At 40.2% G+C, this 20,969-nt stretch overlaps 2 protein-coding genes across 6 annotated transcripts in view; one reads left to right on the top strand and one right to left on the bottom strand.

Moving 5' to 3' along the window:
- Positions 1-3,134, bottom strand: part of gak (cyclin G associated kinase) — a 28,968-nt gene extending 25,834 nt beyond the window's left edge. For all 4 annotated transcript variants that reach the window (XM_068310037.1, XM_068310038.1, XM_068310040.1 and 1 more), the window contains exon 1: positions 2,789-3,134. In XM_068310037.1, coding sequence (XP_068166138.1) covers positions 2,789-2,930 — 142 coding nt within the window. In that variant the 5' untranslated portion in view covers positions 2,931-3,134. The remainder of the gene's footprint in view (positions 1-2,788) is intronic.
- A 5,722-nt stretch (positions 3,135-8,856) lies between these two features.
- The window catches only part of aacs (acetoacetyl-CoA synthetase), a 44,325-nt gene continuing 32,212 nt past the window's right edge, over positions 8,857-20,969 (top strand). For both annotated transcript variants that reach the window (XR_011035008.1, XM_068310365.1), the window contains exons 1-4: positions 8,857-9,224; positions 10,140-10,243; positions 12,484-12,604; positions 14,824-14,937. Coding sequence is in view for 1 of the 2 variants with exons in the window: in XM_068310365.1 (XP_068166466.1) it covers positions 9,086-9,224; positions 10,140-10,243; positions 12,484-12,604; positions 14,824-14,937 (478 nt within the window). In the remaining variant the exon portion in view is untranslated. The remainder of the gene's footprint in view (positions 9,225-10,139; positions 10,244-12,483; positions 12,605-14,823; positions 14,938-20,969) is intronic.

The following is a 20,969-nucleotide window of genomic DNA, read 5'->3' as shown; positions in this document are numbered from 1 at the left end:
CTTTTTTAGCCTTATTGGGTATTAAAACTTGTACCACCCCCTGTGGACACAACCTCATGTCCAAAGGATGGTGCAATGGCATGTTTAACTGCATTTTGAATATATCCTTGCACATAACGCACACTATAACTGACTATAAACACTTGGACCAAAGAATGGCGAGCTACAGTATCAATTGAGTATATCCTTTACTGGGATTCAGTCATTTACAGCAACTTACAAGTATAATGATAATGAATGTTAGCTTGAAGACAAAACACCATTCCCTGTGTAGCAAATGCTATAAAAAGTGTATTGCTGGAAAAGGAAACTGCTACAACCTTAAAGGCCCACTTCATTAGCACTAATTCCATCCATCCATCTTCCACTGCTTATCCGGAATAGGGTCGCGGGGGCAGCAGCTTCAACAGGGAACCCCAAACCTCCCTTTCCCCGGTCAAATCCACCAGCTCTGACTGGGGGATCCCAAGTTCCCAGGTCAGTGTTGAGATAAAATCCCTCCACCTGGTCCTGGGGCTGCCCCGAGGTCTCCTCCCAGCTGGACTTGCCAGAAACACCTCCCTAGGGAGGCGCCCCGGATGCATCCACACCAGATGCCAAAACCACCTCAGCTGACTCCTTCGACGAGAATGAGCAGCGACTCTATTCTGAGCCCCTCGCGAGTAGCAGTGTTTCTCTAAGGGAGACACCAGCTATCGGCCTGAGAAAGCCCATTTCCGCCACTTGTATCCGTGTTCTTTTGGTCATGACCCATCACTCATGACTATAGCTGGGGATAGAAATGGAGAATGAACGGTACATGGGGAGCTTTGCCTCTCGGCTTAGCTCCCTCTTTGTGGCAACAGTGCGGTAAGCGACTGCGATACCACTCCTGCTGCCCCAATTCTCCGTCCAATCTCACGCTCCATTGTTCCCTCACTCGTGAACAGGACCCCAAGATACTTAAACTCCTTCACTTGTGGAAGGACCTCATTCCCCACTGGGAGAAGGCAATCCATCAGCTTCCTGCTAAGGACCATGACCTCAGATTGCCAGTGGTGGGTCCACAGGGGTGGGAAAAATCCAAGTTGCCTTTTCGGGCTGAGCCTGGCTGGGCCCCATGGGAGACCCGGCCACCAGGTGCTTGCTGACGGGCCCTCTCTCCAGGCCAGGCTCCGGACATGGGCCATGGGCTTCCGCCGGGCAGGGTCACATTTTCCCCTTTTTGGTTTTTCATAGAGTCTTTTGAACCATTCTTTGTCTGGCCCTTCACTGAGACCTTTTTGCCCTGGGTGACCCAAACAAAAATACAAGACTCCCGACAACATAGCTACCAGGATCCTTAGGGCACACAAACCTCTCCACCATGATAAGGTGATAGTTCCTTAGAGAGGATTAGCACTAATTACTAATCCCAAAGAAAATAAGTGTTAGGTCTTACTTGGGTACACCACTTATGCTTGAGTTAAAAATTTGGACACATACATGAGGAATAAAGTAGATCTTATCCAATCGATCTGAATAGAGGTCTCTCATCTACCGTTTCACCTGCTCAAAACTGGCTATTTAAGCCAACAGAAAAAAAAGTACAGTAATGCAGCACTGTTCCTGAAATTCTGTCTAGCCAACTAACTTGAAGCGAATAGAGTGTACAATGAATCTCAGCTCAATCAAAGATGACTGCTATTATTCCTAAGTGTATTTCCAAAGATGTGTGATAATATTTCCTCAGAGCCGGTTAAGGTTTTTACCTGTGTCAATGTGAATTGTGGGGGATTGCTGAGGGAAAGATGAATACTGATTTTTACTCTTTTTTTTAATGTATGTCTTAACTATTATGAGGAAATTGATTGCTTGGTATGTAAAGCACTGTGTGCTACTTTTTGTGTATGAAAAGTGGAATATAAAAAAAAGATGTAAAGCTCCTGAGCACTCCGCAGTGCTCGGGAGGTGAACTGACACGAGCTATCAGTCCACAGTCTGTACTTTTTGGTCCATGCCATCTGCCACCTTCCGGTTAACCCTAACCCCAGCCAAGACCTAGTGTCCCATTGTAATTGCTCATGAAATATCTTTGTTTACAACTAGAGTATATTAGCAGAAAATCAGTAATTTAGATGACTCATTTTGAAATAATTAAAAAAGTAAAACATTTCAAAAGTGTCTTGCCACTTTGCATTAGGACAAGAACTCTTATAACAAACAAATAGAAGTTTCTAATTGCAATTCAAACTCACATCTTCACCAAATGAATACATGACAATGATTAGAGGCCTGAGAAAAAAATGCAGTAAAAAAAATTACCTTCATATTGACGAATCTCGCAACGCTATTAAGATGTTTTCCTTGGCTGTTTGAACAGTTAACATGAATTGATCTGGAGTTATGTTCTATTTTACTAACAGGTTTAAAAACAAGATTTAACGTAATTTAAACACGGTGTTTTTTGCAATCCTTTCTGTACCTTCATTTAAACACGTTTTTCTGGTATCAGAGCGAGTATCGGCTGAGAGTTGGTCCACTACTAGAATACAGGTGTGCGTACATTCATGAATGTCGCTGGGACGGTGTCACACACCGGGATTGAAAGTTAGCGTTATACCCGAACATATGGAAAATGTTTTGTACTTCTTAGATACACACGAAAATCATTTATCAACCGGTGTTAATTTCGTGATGTATTTATTCTGGAGTTGCAATATTATTAATATAGTCATTTAATTAATGCTAGCCTGTTAGCATGTTCAGTATGATAGCAAGCCTAAAAGCGCATTACATGAATAACTCTCAACATGTTAAACCATCTCACCTTCAGCGATAACCCTCTTGATCCTCAGTTTCATGTCACCGAGTTCAACCACCTGTCCGACGAAATCATTCTGGTCTCGACTGGCCGCGCCGGACGAACCGGGCCCGGCTAGGAAATCCAGTGCCGACTGGAAGAGGGACATTTTAAAGCAGCGCTCTGCTTCAGACTCACAGAGGCCGGCTCCAGGTGAGGGAACGCCCAGTCTAAATCACCGCCAGCTCCGCGGAAAAAGACTCGACGTCCTAGACTCTGTTATAGAGGACTACAATCAGGTGATACTATCATAAACTGAGAGGAAACAGCCTCTTCCTGCTGCTAGGCTGACGAGGCCGCCACCATCGTCTGCGGTGACTTCCGCGAAGGGTTGTGACGTCAGAAAGCGTTTCAGTCACGTGACGTTAAAAAAAACCCGAATCAAAAAATGTTGCATGTACAGTATTGTATGTTGGTCAGTGGTACAGTCTTCCATGACACAAATATTAACATCTAGGTATGTCCAGTGTAGAATAAGGAAAGGTTTTGTTTATTTTCACAACGTAAATACGTATTAAATAAATAAGACCCAGATGCAAGTATCTTTACATGAAAAATATTATATTCTTCTTCTTTTCCTTTCGGCTTTTACCTTCAGGGGTCGCCACAGCGAATTAGTAGCCTCCATCTAACCCTGTCTTCTGCATCCTCTTCAGTCACACCAACTACCTTCATGTCCTATTTCACTACATCCATAAACCTCCTCTTTGGTCTTCCTCTAGGCCTCCTGCGTGGCAGTTCAAAACTCAGCATCCTTCTACCAATATATTCACTATCTCTCCTCTGGACATGTCCAAACCATCTCAGTCTGGCCTCTCTGACTTTATCCCCAAAACCTCTAACATGTGCTGTCCCTCTGATGTACTCATTCCTGATCCTATCCTTCTTGGTCACTCCCAAAGAGAACCTCAGCATCTTCATCTCTGCTACCTCCAGCTCTGTCTCCTGTCTTTTCATCAGGAACACTGTCTCTAGACAGAACAACATCGCTGGTCTCACCACAGTTTTGTACACCTTTCCTTTCATTTTAGCTGAAACTCTTCTATCACACATCACACCTGACACTTTTCTCCACCCGTTCCATCCTGCCTGTACACGCTTCTTCACCTCTTTTCCACACTCTCAATTGCTCTGGACTGTTGACCCTAAGTACTTAAAATCCTCCACCTTCTCCCTGTAACCTCACTCTTCCACTTGGGTCCCTCTCATTCACACACATGTACTCTGTCTTACTGCGGCTAACCTTCATTCCTCTCCTTTCCAGGACAAACCTCCACCTCTCTACCTTCTTCTCCACCTGTTCCCTGCTCTCACTGCAAATCACAATGTCATCTGCAAACATCATAGTCCATGGAGATTCCTGTCTTACCTCGTCTGTCAGCCTGTCCATCACCATAGCGAACAAGAAGGGGCTCAGAGCTGATCCCTGATGCAGTCCCACCTCCACCTTGAACTCCTCTGTCACACCTACAGCACACCTCACCACTGTCTTGCAATCCTCATACATGTTCTGCACAGCTCTAACATACTTCTCTGCCACTCCAGACTTCCTCATACAATACCACAGTTCCTCTCTGGGCACCCTGTCATAAGCTTTCTCCAGATCTACAAAAACACAATGCAGCTCTGTTTGGCCTTCTCTGTACTTCTTTATCAACATCCTCAAAGCAAATACTGCAACTGTAGTACTCTTTTTTTGGCATGAAACCATACTGCTGCTCACAATTGCTCACTTCTGCCTTTAGTCTAGCTTCCACTACTCCCAAGTCGTAGGTTTGATTTGCATGTTTGATTCGGCAAAAGTATTACGTCGAATGCCCTTCCTGACACAACCCTCTGTATTTATCCGAGCTTGGGATAAAACAAGCCCGGATAAAGACACTGGCTTGTGTCCTCTAGCGGCTACATGAAAAATATTATATTATGTTGTCAAATGACGTTTGTCTATTTAACAGTAGTTAACATACATTAGTCAATTTTTTTTTAATGAATGATGTTGTACGATTACAGGAAAACATGGTTTGCTGTAAAATATTTTTTTTAAAAACTAGTCTGGATGTTAGGACCTGTTGGTTATGTATAGGGCTGTAGGAGCGCTCACGTACGTCTATACTGGTAAACACAAGATGACTACCCCATCTGATGGCCACATACTGTATCTGTATTTCAAATTCATGAGTGCGGTCTACGATCCAGCTCCACCATCAGTGACTTAAGAGTATTGCAGTACCAAATGTGCTTAATAAGAGTTCTAGTCATATACAGTATTGTAAATTTCGATGTCTGGACTTAAAGTCCAGTGGATTGGACTTTTGATAACTGTAAATTTCTCACTTATATCAATGGGTTAGGGTTAGGGTTAAGTATTTGTATTTGCAATACTTTCAACGGTTTGTAAGCCCACAAAAAACTTGGATTTAAAAACAAACTTACAGAGGCATCTTTAGATAATCAGTGATCGCCGTTCCATTGAAAAAGCAGGCTATTTGCTGTCATTCAAATAGTCTGAATAATAAAGTAAATGTGATCGTATAAGAAACAGAATTTCATTGTCTATAAAAAACACAAAGTAACACTTAAAAGAAAAGAGAAATGTTGAACGAGTCATTATTCAAGGATACCATTAAAAAAAAAGAAGAAGGCAGGACATGCAAAGATATGGTAAACTGATTGTTGGCAAGATAAGATCCAAAAAAGAGACGCACACATGCAACAACGTTCCTCACTGGTTTTCAAGCATAAAACATCCAATACCAACCAACAATGAGGTAGCTAGGAATTATGTTTTCACCTTTCCTATCGAAACCACACTGCTTATTAATGAAATTCAACTTGCTAGTTCATTGCCAGGCCACATGAAAGACAAACGACTAATCACACACAGTCTTATTCGTGGACTATTAAGAGTAACAAATTCAATAATACCGGACATTGCATAATTTTAGTGGTGGGAGGATGCCAGGGAGAACATGCAAAGAGCAACAACTTTGAACACAGGACGTAGTTCCTATGAAGCAGCAATGCTACCCAGTAAGCCACCTTTCATCATTTTCAGTAACTATTTGTCTCATTTCATTTTGCAAAAGGTCTGGAGCCTGTCCCAGCTGACGTTGTGGGTAACAGATGAACTACACTCTGGACAAGTTGCTTTTTACGTTTGGGAAACTAAAAGACAAAAATTTTATGAACACATTCACAAAATTTAGAAACACAAATTCAACAGTTTACCCATAATTTCCGTCAATTGAAACAAAACTCTTATGCAGCTATTTGGAATTTTTTCTCTGAGGACCAGTGAAAATTTTGCAAAAATATGATCGCTTAACTAAAACTCAAAGGGAGGGTATTTAATTACATTTATTTGTTACATTTGACCCTTTGAAGACAGCCATTATGCTGATGTGGCCCTCGGTGAAAATGAGTTTGACAGTAGGTGATGGGACTGGGATTCCACTGAATGTGTTTGTACAAACAGCTCAATTTTACACAGCCTGAGTCAAAATAATAATTTTTCAAGATGTATCCTGCATACTCCAGCCAAACCAGATTCATCTTTGTCCACAAGTTATGAACAAAATGTGTTATTCAAGTTTGGAAAATGAATGAATGGATTCAACCAATATTTTAATTTATAAGAGCATGTGAGCCAATTTACCACACACACACGCACACATGCACACACGCACGCACGCACGCAGACACACACACACACGAACATGTACATGCACACTCAAGTTTATATGCAATTAGCAATCACATCCTCATTCCATTGTCAAGTCAAGTAAATCCTATTTGTATTCCCATCAAAAGCAGACCTATAGAGTCGACTCAGTCGAGACCAACTCTTTATTTCAACAGTCCAAGGTCAAGGAATGAGAGAGGGAGTGAGACACAGGAGCACAGCCATGTACAACCACAATGACAATGATAACAAACATGACAAAAAGACTGCAGTTTGTAGTGTTCAAAATAACTATTTCAGTAACAACACTGATAGTAATAATAATCATGCTACTACTTCGACCACCACCACCACCACCACCACTACCACTACTACTACTACTACTACTACTACTACTACTACTACTACTACTACTACTACTACTAATAATAATAATAATAATAATAATCTTTTCCTTTCGGCTTTTCCCTTCAGGGGTCACCACAGCGAATCAGTTGCCTCCATCTAACCCTGTCTTCTGTCACACCAGCTACCTTCATGTCCTCTTTCACTACATCCATAAACCTCCTCTTTGGTCTTCCTCTAGGCCTCCTGCCTGGCAGTTCAAAACTCAGCATCCTTCTACCAATATATTCACTATCTCTCCTGTCCAAACCATCTCAGTCTGGCCTCTCTGACTTTATCTCCAAATAATAATAACAATAATAATAATAATATGGGGCGGCAGTGGCTCAGCGGTAGAGCAGATGTCTCATAGACGGATCACCCCAGCCATCGGTGGATCGAATCCCGCTCCCGCCATGATGTCACCAGGAGTGTGAGCTGACAGTGGGAGGTGTCAGCTCACCTCCCAGCCACTGCCAAGGCGCCCTTGAGCAAGGCACCATCCCCCCTACAAGCTGCTCAAAATTGGGGCGCGTTCCGAAGCCGCTGCCCGTCACTCTGCCTCCTTGATGTGTGTAGTTTAATGTGATTGTACTAACTGCATGCTTACAGGCCCCCTTTTGTGCTGTGTTCAGGGGGCCTGTATACTTGTCAACTAACCGAGTGACTTTGTAATTTCCCCCTGAGGGATCAATAAAGTATACTTCTTCTTCTAACAATAATAATAATAATAATAAAATATTAAAATAATTGATGTTTTCTGCTCATATTTGTAAGACCTGATGTTCTACCAAAGTGCAATTGACCAGGACAAGGTCAAAACATACTGTGGCTATAGTGTTCTATATATGTGGCTATAGTGTGGATCCTCTATAATATTACTCAACAAATCAAACACACAACGTGATTACTCAAGTGTCCTTCATTGGATTTCACATTACCTGTATATATTTAAGGATGTTTACTTAGCTTTCAGGGTATAAGAGTTCAGGTTTAAGAGATAAGGCCACCATGTACAGTCTGGACTCTGGGTCTGAAAAGGCAAGTTTTGAGGGTGCGTACAGATGGATTATACTGTAGTTCCCACTACGTTTATTTGATAAATGTGAACACAAATTAGCATCTAGTTAAGAAAAAAATCTGTACACGTATGAGAGTCCAGTATAATTACTATGATGTGTAAATAACAAATAATTGATATGAAAACGAGACTAGAGGAGAAGGGTCAAAGACTAAAACATGTTCCGTTGAGTCAGACCTGAGATGACGCCACTTAGCAGTGACTACTGACCTTTCCTCTCGCTGATTGGGCACACCCCTGAAATGCTGCACATTTTTGCTCCTTGATTGGTTAATTTCCCTCCCAGAGACACTAAACCGCAGCTTACAATTGCTCAATCAACACGCCACTCCAAAACAGTCGGCACTCCCACATAGACCGATGTATCGGCTGATGTGGAACCAGTGGACGGTGGACCAATCAAAATCCTTCATGTTGACGGGCAAGTTTGTCTCGTGCACGAGAGATCCGACCAATCACCTCTATGTCGCGTTCATGTTCAGGAGCTGTTCAAGAGTTCCACTGAGTATAAATCTTGGTGCGTTGGTAAAGGAATAAAAGGAACGGATGTAATTTTTTAAAATTTGTTGTTTATATCAAGATTGTCATAGTTTCAGCTTGATATTTTGAGTTGCTACTGTGTGCACTGTAATGATAGTTACTGGAAAATTTCCTTGGGTCGGTTGCGTCATTAAATTATTTCCCCTTTTTGTTTACCGGTAACTTTTAATGATTACTTAAGTTAACCAGCAGAAAACAACAGACAAAACAAAAAAAAACCCCAATGAAAATAAAAACGCTACAATTTTTAGGTGATATAACTGGAGTACGACAATTTGTAATTCTTGCGGTAATTGGAACAGCAGAGGGTTCAACGTGCAAGTTTTAGTAGTTTTGCTCTTGAATGTAGCTCAGTGAATGACGTCATGATAAATGGGCGTATCCAGACAGTTTTCTTGTCAATACCACGCTCCCTTTTAACAGTTGCTTGCGTCGAGTACTGTCATTGCTAATCCCTTTGACAGTTGCGGCTAACTGACCATCTTTTCAAGCACGTTCCTCTACCTTTACGGACCATTACCTTTAGAAAAGCTCTCTAGATTTTCTCTAACAGGTGTTTGGAAGGAACGTAATAAAAATGTCCAAAGACACGGAAGGGAAGCGCGAGAATATTATAGACATGGAGAGCAAGGTGTTGTGGTACCCGGACTCCAAGAGGAGCACACTGATGGACGAGTTTAGGATACATGTCAACGCGGACTATGGTCTTAATCTGGGTAAGTACAGACGGAGGAGAGAGGAAGACTGACGAGCACAGACAGAAAATAGTTGTGTTGGAGCGATTTAGGATTTTTTTTTTTTAGCCTAATGAAAGCGTATTGATAGTGTGTCATTATTTTCCTTTCATGTAGAGTAAAACATCTAATCACATTTAAATTACAAAGTTACTGCTCTTCAAAGCGAAGTATCTAGCTGGGGTGTGCAGTATATGGTAATTTAAAAGGGGTACAGTAGTCCTAACGAGGTGGTGATTTAGAGAAAGGACATATCTGCGACTCAAATATATTAAATATGGCCTCTAAACTGACCACCATTGCAATTTTGATAGAATTTATCACGGTGAGGTTTTGCTTTTCGCTCATTTTCGTGCGTTTGTTACCAAATGAGGACCTGCCAAGTCTGGAAATTGCGTGGAATGAAGAAAAGCTGGATCTGCTGAGTTTTGATTGACAAGATAGATGTAAAGTCGATCAGGACAGAATCGAAAGTGACTTTAGACAACAGGATTCATGTACAGTAAATCGGAAAAAAACAAAACGAGAAGTGAGCCTAGTACATGAGATAAATCACTGGTTCTTCATCAGTGTGATTAAATAAACCGGTGGTGACTTCTTTCTGCAGGGTTTTTTTTTCTGTGGTTAATCCCATCGAACAATGGATAGATATGCAATTAACACGACCTGCGGAGCAGCCATTGTAACTTCTCTATCCTTTCCTTAAGTGAAATGCACCTGAATGTTTCATGTGCTCGTTTCATCCATGCGCCTTTCCTTGAAATGCATACGGGCCCTGCATAAATTGGACAGGGTTAAGGTTCATAACTGCTCAAGTCCATAAATTAGGGATATTATTAGTTGTGATTTTGCTTTCTGTTTTAATCTGTTAATGATTGGTGTCGCTTTGCTTACTAGTCAACTACAGTGACCTGTACCAGTGGACGGTGGACAGCTACTCAGAGTTCTGGGGAGAGGTGTGGCGCTTTTGTGGAGTCGTCAGCTCCAAACAGTATGAAGAGGTGAGTCCAGTTCTGATATACTATTCCTGCCATTGGGAATAAGAGGTGTTAGTTTTTTTTAAAATTTGTGTTGCAACTGCAGGTTAAAGAAAAAATCACAATATTCTATTCACCATTTCTGTAGTTAAAAAAATTAAAATTGGCTGTTTGATGGATTTGTATGGCTCTAGAAATAAATCACACCCTTATGAAACATTTTGAATGGATCCCAGTGTATCTACACATGACATATGGTCAAGTTTAATTATTGTACCACATTCCTTTGATTCCTTTTTTATATCACGCTTCAAAGTATTGAAGTATTGCAATTGTTCGTAAGTTCGTTCGTTTGTTTGTACACCAAATATCTTCACAACCGTTGCAGATAGAAAGATGAAACAAAAAGCACATCACTCGGGCAGCAAAGGAGATGAAAGTGAGATGATGACCTTGACCTTGAGAAAAGTAGGTCAAGGTCAAATTTCAACTTTTGTACACTCACTCAGGAACCGGATAAGATAGACAGACAAGGGAGAAGGCCAGTGTGAGTAAGAGACCATAGACGAAGACCATAGATCAAAGCTAATGCTTTGATAAATGACTGTAGGTCAGAGCACTAGCTTTGATCTTTGACCTATGCAAGTAGGTCAGGGTAAAATTTTTAATTCAGGGGTGTCATGGGATTTTGCAGTCTGTGACTGCATTGGTTCTTGTTTGAGTGTTATAATAATCGCATCTTGAACAATGCATATATGCAGGAATGGGTAGAGCATGCAAACTTATTCATGGCCACAAAATGCATAATTACTGTCCTTTTCTTAAACAGAGGTTTACTGAGATGATGACTTGTTCGAACATGTTATCATAAAACTTCTTGCTAAGAAGTTTAGATTATTATAGTTAAAACATTTTTAACTATACTATATCGAGGCTCTAAACACCTGTAGCCCACTGGATTTCAGGTTCTCTGCTCCAACATTATTACAGCACCTTCTTATCTTTGCTTGAACTTATTTCTTGTTTGTTTTTGCAGGATAGAACTTATGCCTGTACTTTACTGCCACTCGAATTCAAGAATGAATTACACCTGGTTAAATTTGCCAGATGGCTAAGTCTGGCCTCTGACTGGGTAGACAGCCAATCAAAGGACAGAAAAAGGGGGTGGCTGTTATATTCCAAGGCCACTTGCTGGAACAGCCGATGTGTTCCAATGTTTGTGTAATTTCTTTCACTGCCAGCAGGGGAAAATAAAGATTTGCACATCAGGGTCATTTTATATGACTCATCAAACATTAGTAGATAAATGAATGCCTTTAACTTCTCTATTTTTGAGGCAAAATTGAGGAGAATAATTCAAAAGTAGTACATTTGGCAAATAGTGCTTTTTTAAATGATAGTTGATCAGTTCTCACCTTTGGTGAGGTTTCTTATCAGCAACCCATTGTTTTAACTTATAGTGACAGTTTTATCAAGGCTACATGATTGTATTACTAATGCTGGTTGATAAAGGAGCTTTCACTGAAGTATTTTAATTTTCTGTTCATTTAGGTGTTGCCTAATGTGGCTTAGTGCCAGAGAACACAGTAACTATTTGGGTGTGGGAAATAATGAACTGAGCTTGAAGTGCTTCGCAGTGCTGTTGAAATACCCCTTACGTGCACACAGATAGCACATTCCACATCTTATTGACCACATGCTCTTATATAAACTATATATTTTCTGACATATTTACTCCATTTTTAAGCCCCCTTAAAAAGACATTATCACTTTGGTTGGCAGTCTTAAAGACAAAAAATGATTTTTGGAAATATGGTTCTTGAAATAATTTAAAATGGAGATAAGCAGCAGGTAATACATTAATTGAACAAAATCGTGAGGAAATGTAGTGGTAAAAGGAGACGTTAGTAAACTGAAAAGATCCTCAAGTTAAACAACTATTTGATGTGTCAGGGATGACACATTTAGAGTCAAACTCACGTGAATATTTTAGTCAACCTGTTCTAATACCTTAAACTATGCTGAGCAAACATCCCATGTCTGCTTCTGAATCCTATTTGATGAGAGGACTGAATCAGTTTGGTATTTCAGCATCATGAAATGCAACTTTTGTCAAAGTTTGTTTTACAAATATATTGTTGTGTTTTGTAAGTACTAGCCAGTTTATCAGTACCAAGCCTTATTTCAGTGTTAGTATAAGAATCTAAGTTTGCACTGCAGTGTTTGACTATCATAGTGATGTGTGTTTTATGGGTGTGTACCAGGTTGTGGATGTATCCAAACGGATCTCAGATGCTCCAGAGTGGTTTAAAGGAGCTCGACTCAACTACGCTGAGAACTTGCTCAAGCATGCAGACCAGGACAAAGTTGCTCTCTATGCTGCCAGTAAGTACACAACCCTGAAAGCATTGTGATGTGCAGTGATACGTGTGAAGTGGTGCTGCACCTTGTTTGTTAACACCAGTGTTGTCCAGCAGGAATCAAGGACCAAATCTCTGCAGTGTTAATTCAATGCAGAGGCCTGTACCATAAAGCTTGATGAACCTAGCCGGGCTTCCTCTTACTTCTCTGGCTTCACTTACCGAGACATCCGCCATCCGGATTTTTTGGTACCATAAAGCCGGCTATCAACTCACTAATTCAATTCAGTCATGTCCAGTCTAGATCTGTGCGCTCACATAAAAAGGGCAGAGGTTGCTGCATGCGACCAATCGCAAACATGCAACAAACCGGCCCGAGCCGCATATTTCACAACAGAGGAGCAAACAATAATAATTAATAAATACGAGCAATACAAATCAATAATCCAGGAAAAAAGCAACACAGTTGCAGCTGCCAAACGGCGCAAGGATCACTGGCAAAAGATCACCGACTGTCAATGCGGAAGTTAATGCCATTATAATATTACTTCCCCACTATGACTGCACTTGTATATCTGACTACAGTAACATTTGTGTGTTCCATAACTGTATGTGTATACGACATTTTTCATTATGGCATGTGATTGTAGCCCCGGCGACTTTATGAATAGCTCTACATACTGTGTTCTTCCCGAGGTTTTCGGCATCACAAGCAGAATACATTAAAGTACCTATGAATGAATGAATCAATCCATGATTTACTTAAAATGCCATTAATCAATTATTTGTTTATCTGTGGCTTGCTTGTAACCCATCCAACGAGGGATTTAAGGACATCTTAATAATTATGAACATCACTAAGAAATATATTAGCTGTGGCAAAGAACCTCAGTGCAATGCACACTGCACGACTGTCAGCGCGTGGTCGCTGTGCGTTACATTACTGATGTAAGGCTCCAGCAGCTGACAGATGTAATGTAACCCCTCTCCCCAAAACCTGTACCTTTCGTACAGTGATAGTTAAGGCAATTCGAACGGATTACAGCGATCTCTAAATATTCTCTCGCGCCTGAGCGCTCTCCGCACAAGCTGTGTACCAAGATCCACCGGGTTCTCATAAAACAGACAGCCCATTTTCCAAGAGAACTGATTGGTCATTAGGTGGGGCTGTTATACCCGCTGAGCTCTGATTGGTCAGTAGGTGGGGCTGTTATACCTGCTGAGCTCTTATCCTGAACTTATCCTGCTCCGGAGCAGGTTAGGTGTTCAGCATACGTTACTGCGACAACGTAGCCCGATAGAAAGTCAGCCACCTTTATGGTACCAAAAAGCCAGGGTTAAGCCTGAAGTTATCTCGCTAAACCGTAATCCAGCTTTATGTTACAGGCCTCAGGGCAAGTAGTGTACATGCAAAAAATCATATAACACAGCACTCCCTTTCTGTGCTAGTCTTCCTAGCACGACACATTTTTAAATGACACGCAGAAGCAAAGTAAGGAAGACATGAACAAATAGATGTGAAGGCGCTTTGGAAAAAACAATGCAGCGGTGAGCACAAGGTCACAAATGTCACTTTGTTATGAGATTAGCCAGCGCTTTATTGGTCTGTCTCTGAGGACAAGGCTTTCTATGTATTTCCATCTGTATGAATGCAAGGGACAGCGGGTCAATTATGAATACAAATACATGAACACACAACCCTCCACAAGAGCGTTAATGTAATTACAAGAAAGCTCATTGGTCATAATGTTGTGTTGTCCTTGCAACAGTACACACTTAATGAGTCAAGAGGACTGCTCCTGTCTGCTTTGCCTTATAGGCCATCTCTATCTGCAGAAAACAACATTCACTAAACCCAAAGCTAACCTATATATTCCACAAAATATTATGAGAGCCTAAAATAAAAATTGAATTGCACGTACGTACGTACTTTAAGCTTAACTTTACACATACCATACATTAAACCTGATAAAATAATATGTCTTGATATATTGGTTTTCTGCAAATACATTGAATTGTCCATGGAAGTATTATGTTCAGCAGGATTATCATCTTTTTCATAGCATGTATCCCAAAAGTTATTTGTTGCTCCAGACTCACTAAAGGAATGTTGGATGTTATTTACAGGTGCATCTGTTGCCCCCCTTTTTTTTTTGCAAGGGTTTGAAGAGTTGCTGTGAACTTAAGTCTTGTTTTTATATCTGTTTCTTTGCATGTCTCACTTTCTCTCTGTCTGTCGACCAGCGGAGGCCGATGAAGACATTGTGAAGGTGACCTTTGGCGAGCTGAGACGTGATGTGGCAGTGTTTGCTGCTGCCATGAGAAAGATGGGTGTCCAGGCTGGGGACAGAGTTGTGGGTAAGTCTATTGTTTTTTTTATCCCCATCACACAGGTGGGAAATGAGATAGTAAAAGATTGGTAAATCTTTTGAAACTGGTTGCAATTACATTATATTTTTCAAGTGCTACTCATCAAATTTACCTGAGAACCCTTAAATATCTGTAGAATGACATCCAGAATTTGTAGCTTAGACTGAGAAGAGGGCCTTTCTTGAATCCCAAGCCTACATATTTTATCAGAATACTAGGGTGTTTGTGTGTATGTGTGTTTGAGCTCACTGGTCAGGAGAGCTGACCATCTTTGCACAAGTTGCAGCTCTCTCTGAAAGTCACTGTTTCTTCTTTACCATTTATGTTTGTGCAGGAAAGGTTTGGAATGTTTTCCTGCAGAGCTCCACTGCACAGCACATTCATCCAGATCCACACATTTGAACCTGCAAACGAATGTACATTTATTCATTGCAGAGTGTGATCAGTACAGTTTTTGAAAAGAATTTCGGTGACGCATTGTAACTTTAATTGCTATAGAAGCACATTTATCATGATTTTGTTATTTATTACTTGTTTGTATTTATTACTTATTTATTACTTTATTACTACAGTCAATTCTCTTCTGAATGTCAAAAAGGTGAAACAAATGTAGCCTGTTAAAGTTTTATTTATATGTTATTTTTTAAATTTTTTTCCAGACACGTTAATATAACACACTTCACACTTCCACCACATTTACAACATCACATCCGGAATAAAAAAGGGCTGACTGGTAGAAGCCGATAGGCTTGTGAAATTCCCGTCCCCCGGTAAATAAAAATATAATTCACATTAGTAAAAACAGATCATTTTAGAGTTTTATCCAAATAACAAAAACATTTATGATAACATTTCTGACACTTTAGTTTGTTTTCTGTTGTTTGACAAACAACATCCATACATAGGTTGTCCAATAGAGCACATATGTCAATTAACCGGTCCCAAATTGACCGTAGGATAGAGTGTGTGCATAGTTTTCTGTGTCTATGTGGCTCCGCGGTGCACTAGCCCGGAGTTTACCCCGCCTCACGCCCTGAGCTGGCTGGGATAGGCTCCAGCCTCCCGTGACCCGCAGCAGCAGATAAAGCGATAATGACAATGGATAGATGGATGTTTATCAGCAGTCAGAGCAGAGGTTGAATTTAGCCACTCCCCTCCTCAAAACTGTCTAAAAGGAAGGCGGGCGTTCAGAGCAGGAGGTTTCGCATGCAATAATGTATGCACAATAATGTATTTTCAGTTTATAAAGCTTGCAATTTCATTGATCCATTTATCTTGAAATCAAGAAACATACTTTGTTTTTGAAGGACATTCACTTTTCCTGTTTGCCTGTTGAAAAGGTTTCCCCTTGAAGTTACTGACAGCCATCACAAAATACTGCTGTATTTATTTAATCATTAAATAATATACACTATATTAGCTCTTGGTTTAATAGACTATGTTCATTTCAGTGTTTGAACAGATATTGAACCAGTCCGGTCATCAGCTTTTGGCAAATTCGTTTTTTTGGCCCTCCGTGTATTTGACTTTGACACCCCTGCAGTAGAGGCATATCAGTGTCTTTTGGTGCTTTGACTCATATATTTGGCAAGTTCATAAGGATCATTATGAACTTTGTCACCCATCACTAAACTTTGTGTATTTCATATCTCCCAGTTTAGTCTTCATAAAAAGGGAGGTTTTACTAAGACTAACATAAATTAGTCTTAAAACTGTATTCTGGGTCAATGTAAACCTCTTGGATAAAGGAACATACATTCTCTTGTCCTCCAATGTTCAAAAGGTGTTTTTGAAACTTCAATATATCTGATGTCATTGGCTGTTGTCCATGAGCTCATATTAAACTCCTCTGCCAAGAATGACCAAGGTACAGTAGTACCTTGAGATATGAGCTGCTTGACTTAAAGGTGTTTTGAGATGCAAGCTGGCGCTCTGTCCATATTTTACTTAGACATACTATCAAAAATCTGAGATATGAGTCGTGCTTTGGGGCCCTGCTGCTAGTTAGTGGATGGATACAACATCAGCTGTTGAGACCTGATCTCATTCGCGTAGTAAATACGTAGCTTGTGTGTGCTCTTGACTTTTCCGTATCGTTTCATACCTTATCATTGTTTGTCTTCTTCTTTTCCTTTTGGCTTTTCCCTTCAGGGGTCACCACAGCGAATCAGTTGCTTCTATCTAACCCTGTCTTCTGCATTCTCTTCAGTCACACCAACTACCTTAATGTCCTCTTTCACTACATCCATAAACCTCCTCTTTGGTCTTCCTCTAGATCTCCTGCCTGGCAGTTCAAAACTCATCATTCTTCTACCAATATATTCACTATCTCTCCTCTGGACATGTCCAAACCATCTCAGTCTGGCCGCTCTGACTTTATCTCCAAAAGCTATAACATGTGCTGTCCCTCTGATGTACTCATTCCTGATCCTATCCTTCTTGGTCACTCCCAAAGAGAACCTCAGGATCTTCATCTCTGCTACCTTCAGCTCTCTCCTGTCTTTTCCTCAGTGACGCTGTATGTAGTCCAAACAACATCGCTGGTCTCACCACAGTTTTGTACACCTTTCCTTTCATTTTAGCTGAAACTCTTCTATCACACATCACACCTGACACTTTCCTCCACTCCATCCTGCCTGTACATGCTCTTCACCTCTTTTCCACACTCGCCATTGCTCTGGACTGTTGACCCAAAGTACTTAAAATAATTTAGCACAGGTAAAGTATGCCTGTCTATTGGTTGATAAAAATGTTTGTTTTTTTCCAAAATGTAAGGGATTTGGGGCTTCATTACAAGGCTGTAACAAATTAAAAAGCTTTTAGTTAAAAGAGGGAACATTTGTTTGAGTTATGAGCTTTTTGACCTGGGAGCTCAGTCACGGAATAAACTTCTCAAGGTATCTCAAGGTACTACTGTATATATGAAAGTGTATGTGTGTGCGCTGTCCCAGAGGAAAGATGGATATTGCGGTGGGGTAATCCATTAACTAAATGACTTAAGGGCTGTGGGAATCTCATTAGAAACACTGAAGGGATGAGTGAAGAAGACAGACATGAAGGGGAGTTAGAAAGGGAGAGGAGCCACCTATTTTATGTCTCTTTGAACAGTTTTGTTCCTGTTATATTCTGACACAAACTTGTGTGATTTCATATTAGTGCTCATTTGTGTTTGTGTTTTGTGATAGATGTTCTTGTCTTTCTGTAGCTAAAATGTCTTCTCAGTGTTTGGAAGATCTACAAGCACTTAGCTTATGAAGGCATGTGAGCTTATGAAGGCATGTGAGCTTTACAACACACACACACACGCACGCACACATACACACGCGCACACACGCACGCACGCACACACACACACACCATCACACACACACACCATCACACTACCCTGTTAAGAAGATTGTGTCCATCCTTCACTCCTACTTTCCATCCACCGAAGAATTTTTTTAAATTATATGGACAGTGCTGATGCAACTGTGGTTGGGGGGAGTGGGTGTCAATTTCTCATTGAGTTTGGAGGGAACGACCAATATTATTGTCAGAAAAAACAACCAATGACTCATACAACCCAATGACCCTTTTTCCTTGTTTCCTTTATGTTCTTGTCTATTTTTATCTATTTTTTTTATCTAGCTCCTTTTTTCTGTTTTGTATCTGTTCTTTTTTAATGTATCTGTGCCTAATGAGAGCTCCCAATTTTTTTGATGGATTTAAGAATGACAATTTAAGTGATTCTTGATTCTTGACACTCATTCAGACTTATATCAATGAATGACTTTGCTTGGAATGAGAGGTGCATTTAGTAAAGCTTTTCTCAAATAGTGGGGCGCGCCTCCCTAGGGTGCGATGCCAGGAGAGTTGCGTGTGCCCCTGGGGAACATGCTTTTTTTGCCGTACTAAAGTGTAATTGCACATCCGCTACAGTAGTTCGCGGTGGCGCTCTCATTGTCAGGTGTGCGCAGGGAGTATTAGCTCGAGGAACTATGAAGAACCATCTGCAGCGCTGGGCTTCACTGTGACTACAGTGGGAGACGAGGAGAGACCGGTGTGTTTCCGGTGTCTAATAATCCTGGCAGGGGACAGCATGAAGCTTAATAAATTAAGGCGGAACTTAAAGACATTACACCCCAATCTCGCTGATAAGCCACTGGAGTTTTTTCAGTGAAAACATGCTGAATATTGCCGGAAATTATCCCGCTTTGTGAATGCTACTTCAGCAAAGCAGCAAGCTCTGTTGCATCATATGAGGCAGTATCAAACGAGGTCATTGTAGCCATTACTCCTAACTTCCTCATTTTGATTTAAAAAAAAAATCTGCACAAATTGTGCTCCTCAGTTAATGTTACTGAACTGAATTTTTTTTGTTATTTGATTTTATTTAATTTTATTTTTCAGGATCAAATGGTGCAATAAGTTGGTCAAAAATGTTTACAGTTTAAACAGTTTTTTAATTTCAGGCAAATTGATGCACTTGAAATGTTTCAGTTTTAGACTAAAAAAAAAAAAAAAAAATTATTCTTGATTATAAATTGAACTATGTCTTTTTTCCTTGTTTTCTTAAATGTTAATAAGTATACAATGTTATGCAGAGGTGTACTTATCAATTTTATGGACAATCAATATTATTGACGCAAATTGTTTTCTTCTTGCCAGGGGGCGCGACAGAAAATAATTGAGAAGCACTGATTTAGTAGAAGTCCATGATGCCATGTTTAGACATGATGCATAGAAAGTGACCTTTTGTCTTTTACCTCTGACCACTTTTGCTTGGTCAGAATTAGTAGCTCTATTATCATTTTTTCCCAGTATATTGTGGGGTCTGTAATGTGAGTGTGTTCTTTCAGCCGATAAACATGACCATGATTGATAACAGACTGTTAGAGTGCTAGAGTGTAGTGAACAAAGAGACGTGATTTTACATTCAGTACCTCTAATATGTATTTCCCTCTTTACAGAACTTTTGTGAAATATGAATTCCTCATTCACAATTTAGGTATTGCTGAAAGATAAATCGTGTTTATTGATTTTGACTGAAATTAAAGCGGTAGTAAATCAGAGATATTAAGAAGTTAGTACTCTGTACTGATTGGTAAAAGGAGTGTGGTGTCCTTGGGTGTAATATCCCTTATTGACCAAGAAATATATCACAGCAGGAGAGTAGTTATGATCTAAGCTCTTCCTGTTAAGGATGAAATATGCTCAGTGTCCTCATTAATATTCATACCATCTCTTCAGCCATCCTTGTATTTACATTCTCATTTTTCTAATTTTAATTTTTTGCCCAGTAGATTTCTCTCTGTTCATTCCTTCCTCTTTATCATCCTCTGGTTTTCTATCAGAGGGATGGTGTTCTGTGAGTGTATCTCACAGTGATGTAGGTAACTGACATATTAGAGTAATCCCAGATACATCTGATCATTCCCAATTTTCAGAATATATTTTGACCATTAATCGGCTCAGTGGGATGGCTGTATCGCTTCAATAGTGGCTGATGGCTAAATTAAATTCTAGATGGGAACTAATGAAAAAAATTACAGCTCAAAAATTGATAGATTTTTTGCTGCTGCTTTGATCACTTCCATGTGTATTTATCAGTTTTTAAAAAAATAACTTTTTAACTTACTTTGTAGTGTGAATTGCCATGTTTTACATTAATTACAGCTTTTTCCTGTAAAACATAATTTTGTTGGCAGATGTGCTGTCATGTGTTGCACCAAATGTCATTTCTAAACGAAGCTTCCATATAGAGTGAAGGCTTCAGTGTCAGTATTTTGTGACATCATCAGGTCTCTCTAATCCTCAAGCAATAGAGTAAAAGTAAAAGGTCCCATCAGACAAAAGAAAAGGAAGAGCTCCTGCTTTTCTAAGGAACAGGGCAGCGAACAAATAATCAGTGTGATTTGGCATGGTTTGATTGCGCAAGAGACAATGAGGGTAAGCATCAGCATTGTTTAAGTTTAGAGGCAGCAATGAGGTTGAAAATCTGTCAGGCGGTAAGGAGAGTGGAAGTTAAATGGAGCTGA

Source organism: Antennarius striatus, chromosome 3, assembly GCF_040054535.1.
Source record: "Antennarius striatus isolate MH-2024 chromosome 3, ASM4005453v1, whole genome shotgun sequence".
Lineage (NCBI taxonomy): Eukaryota > Metazoa > Chordata > Actinopteri > Lophiiformes > Antennariidae > Antennarius > Antennarius striatus.
Note: the sequence above shows the minus strand (reverse complement) of the source record. Positions and strands in the feature narration are given on the sequence as shown.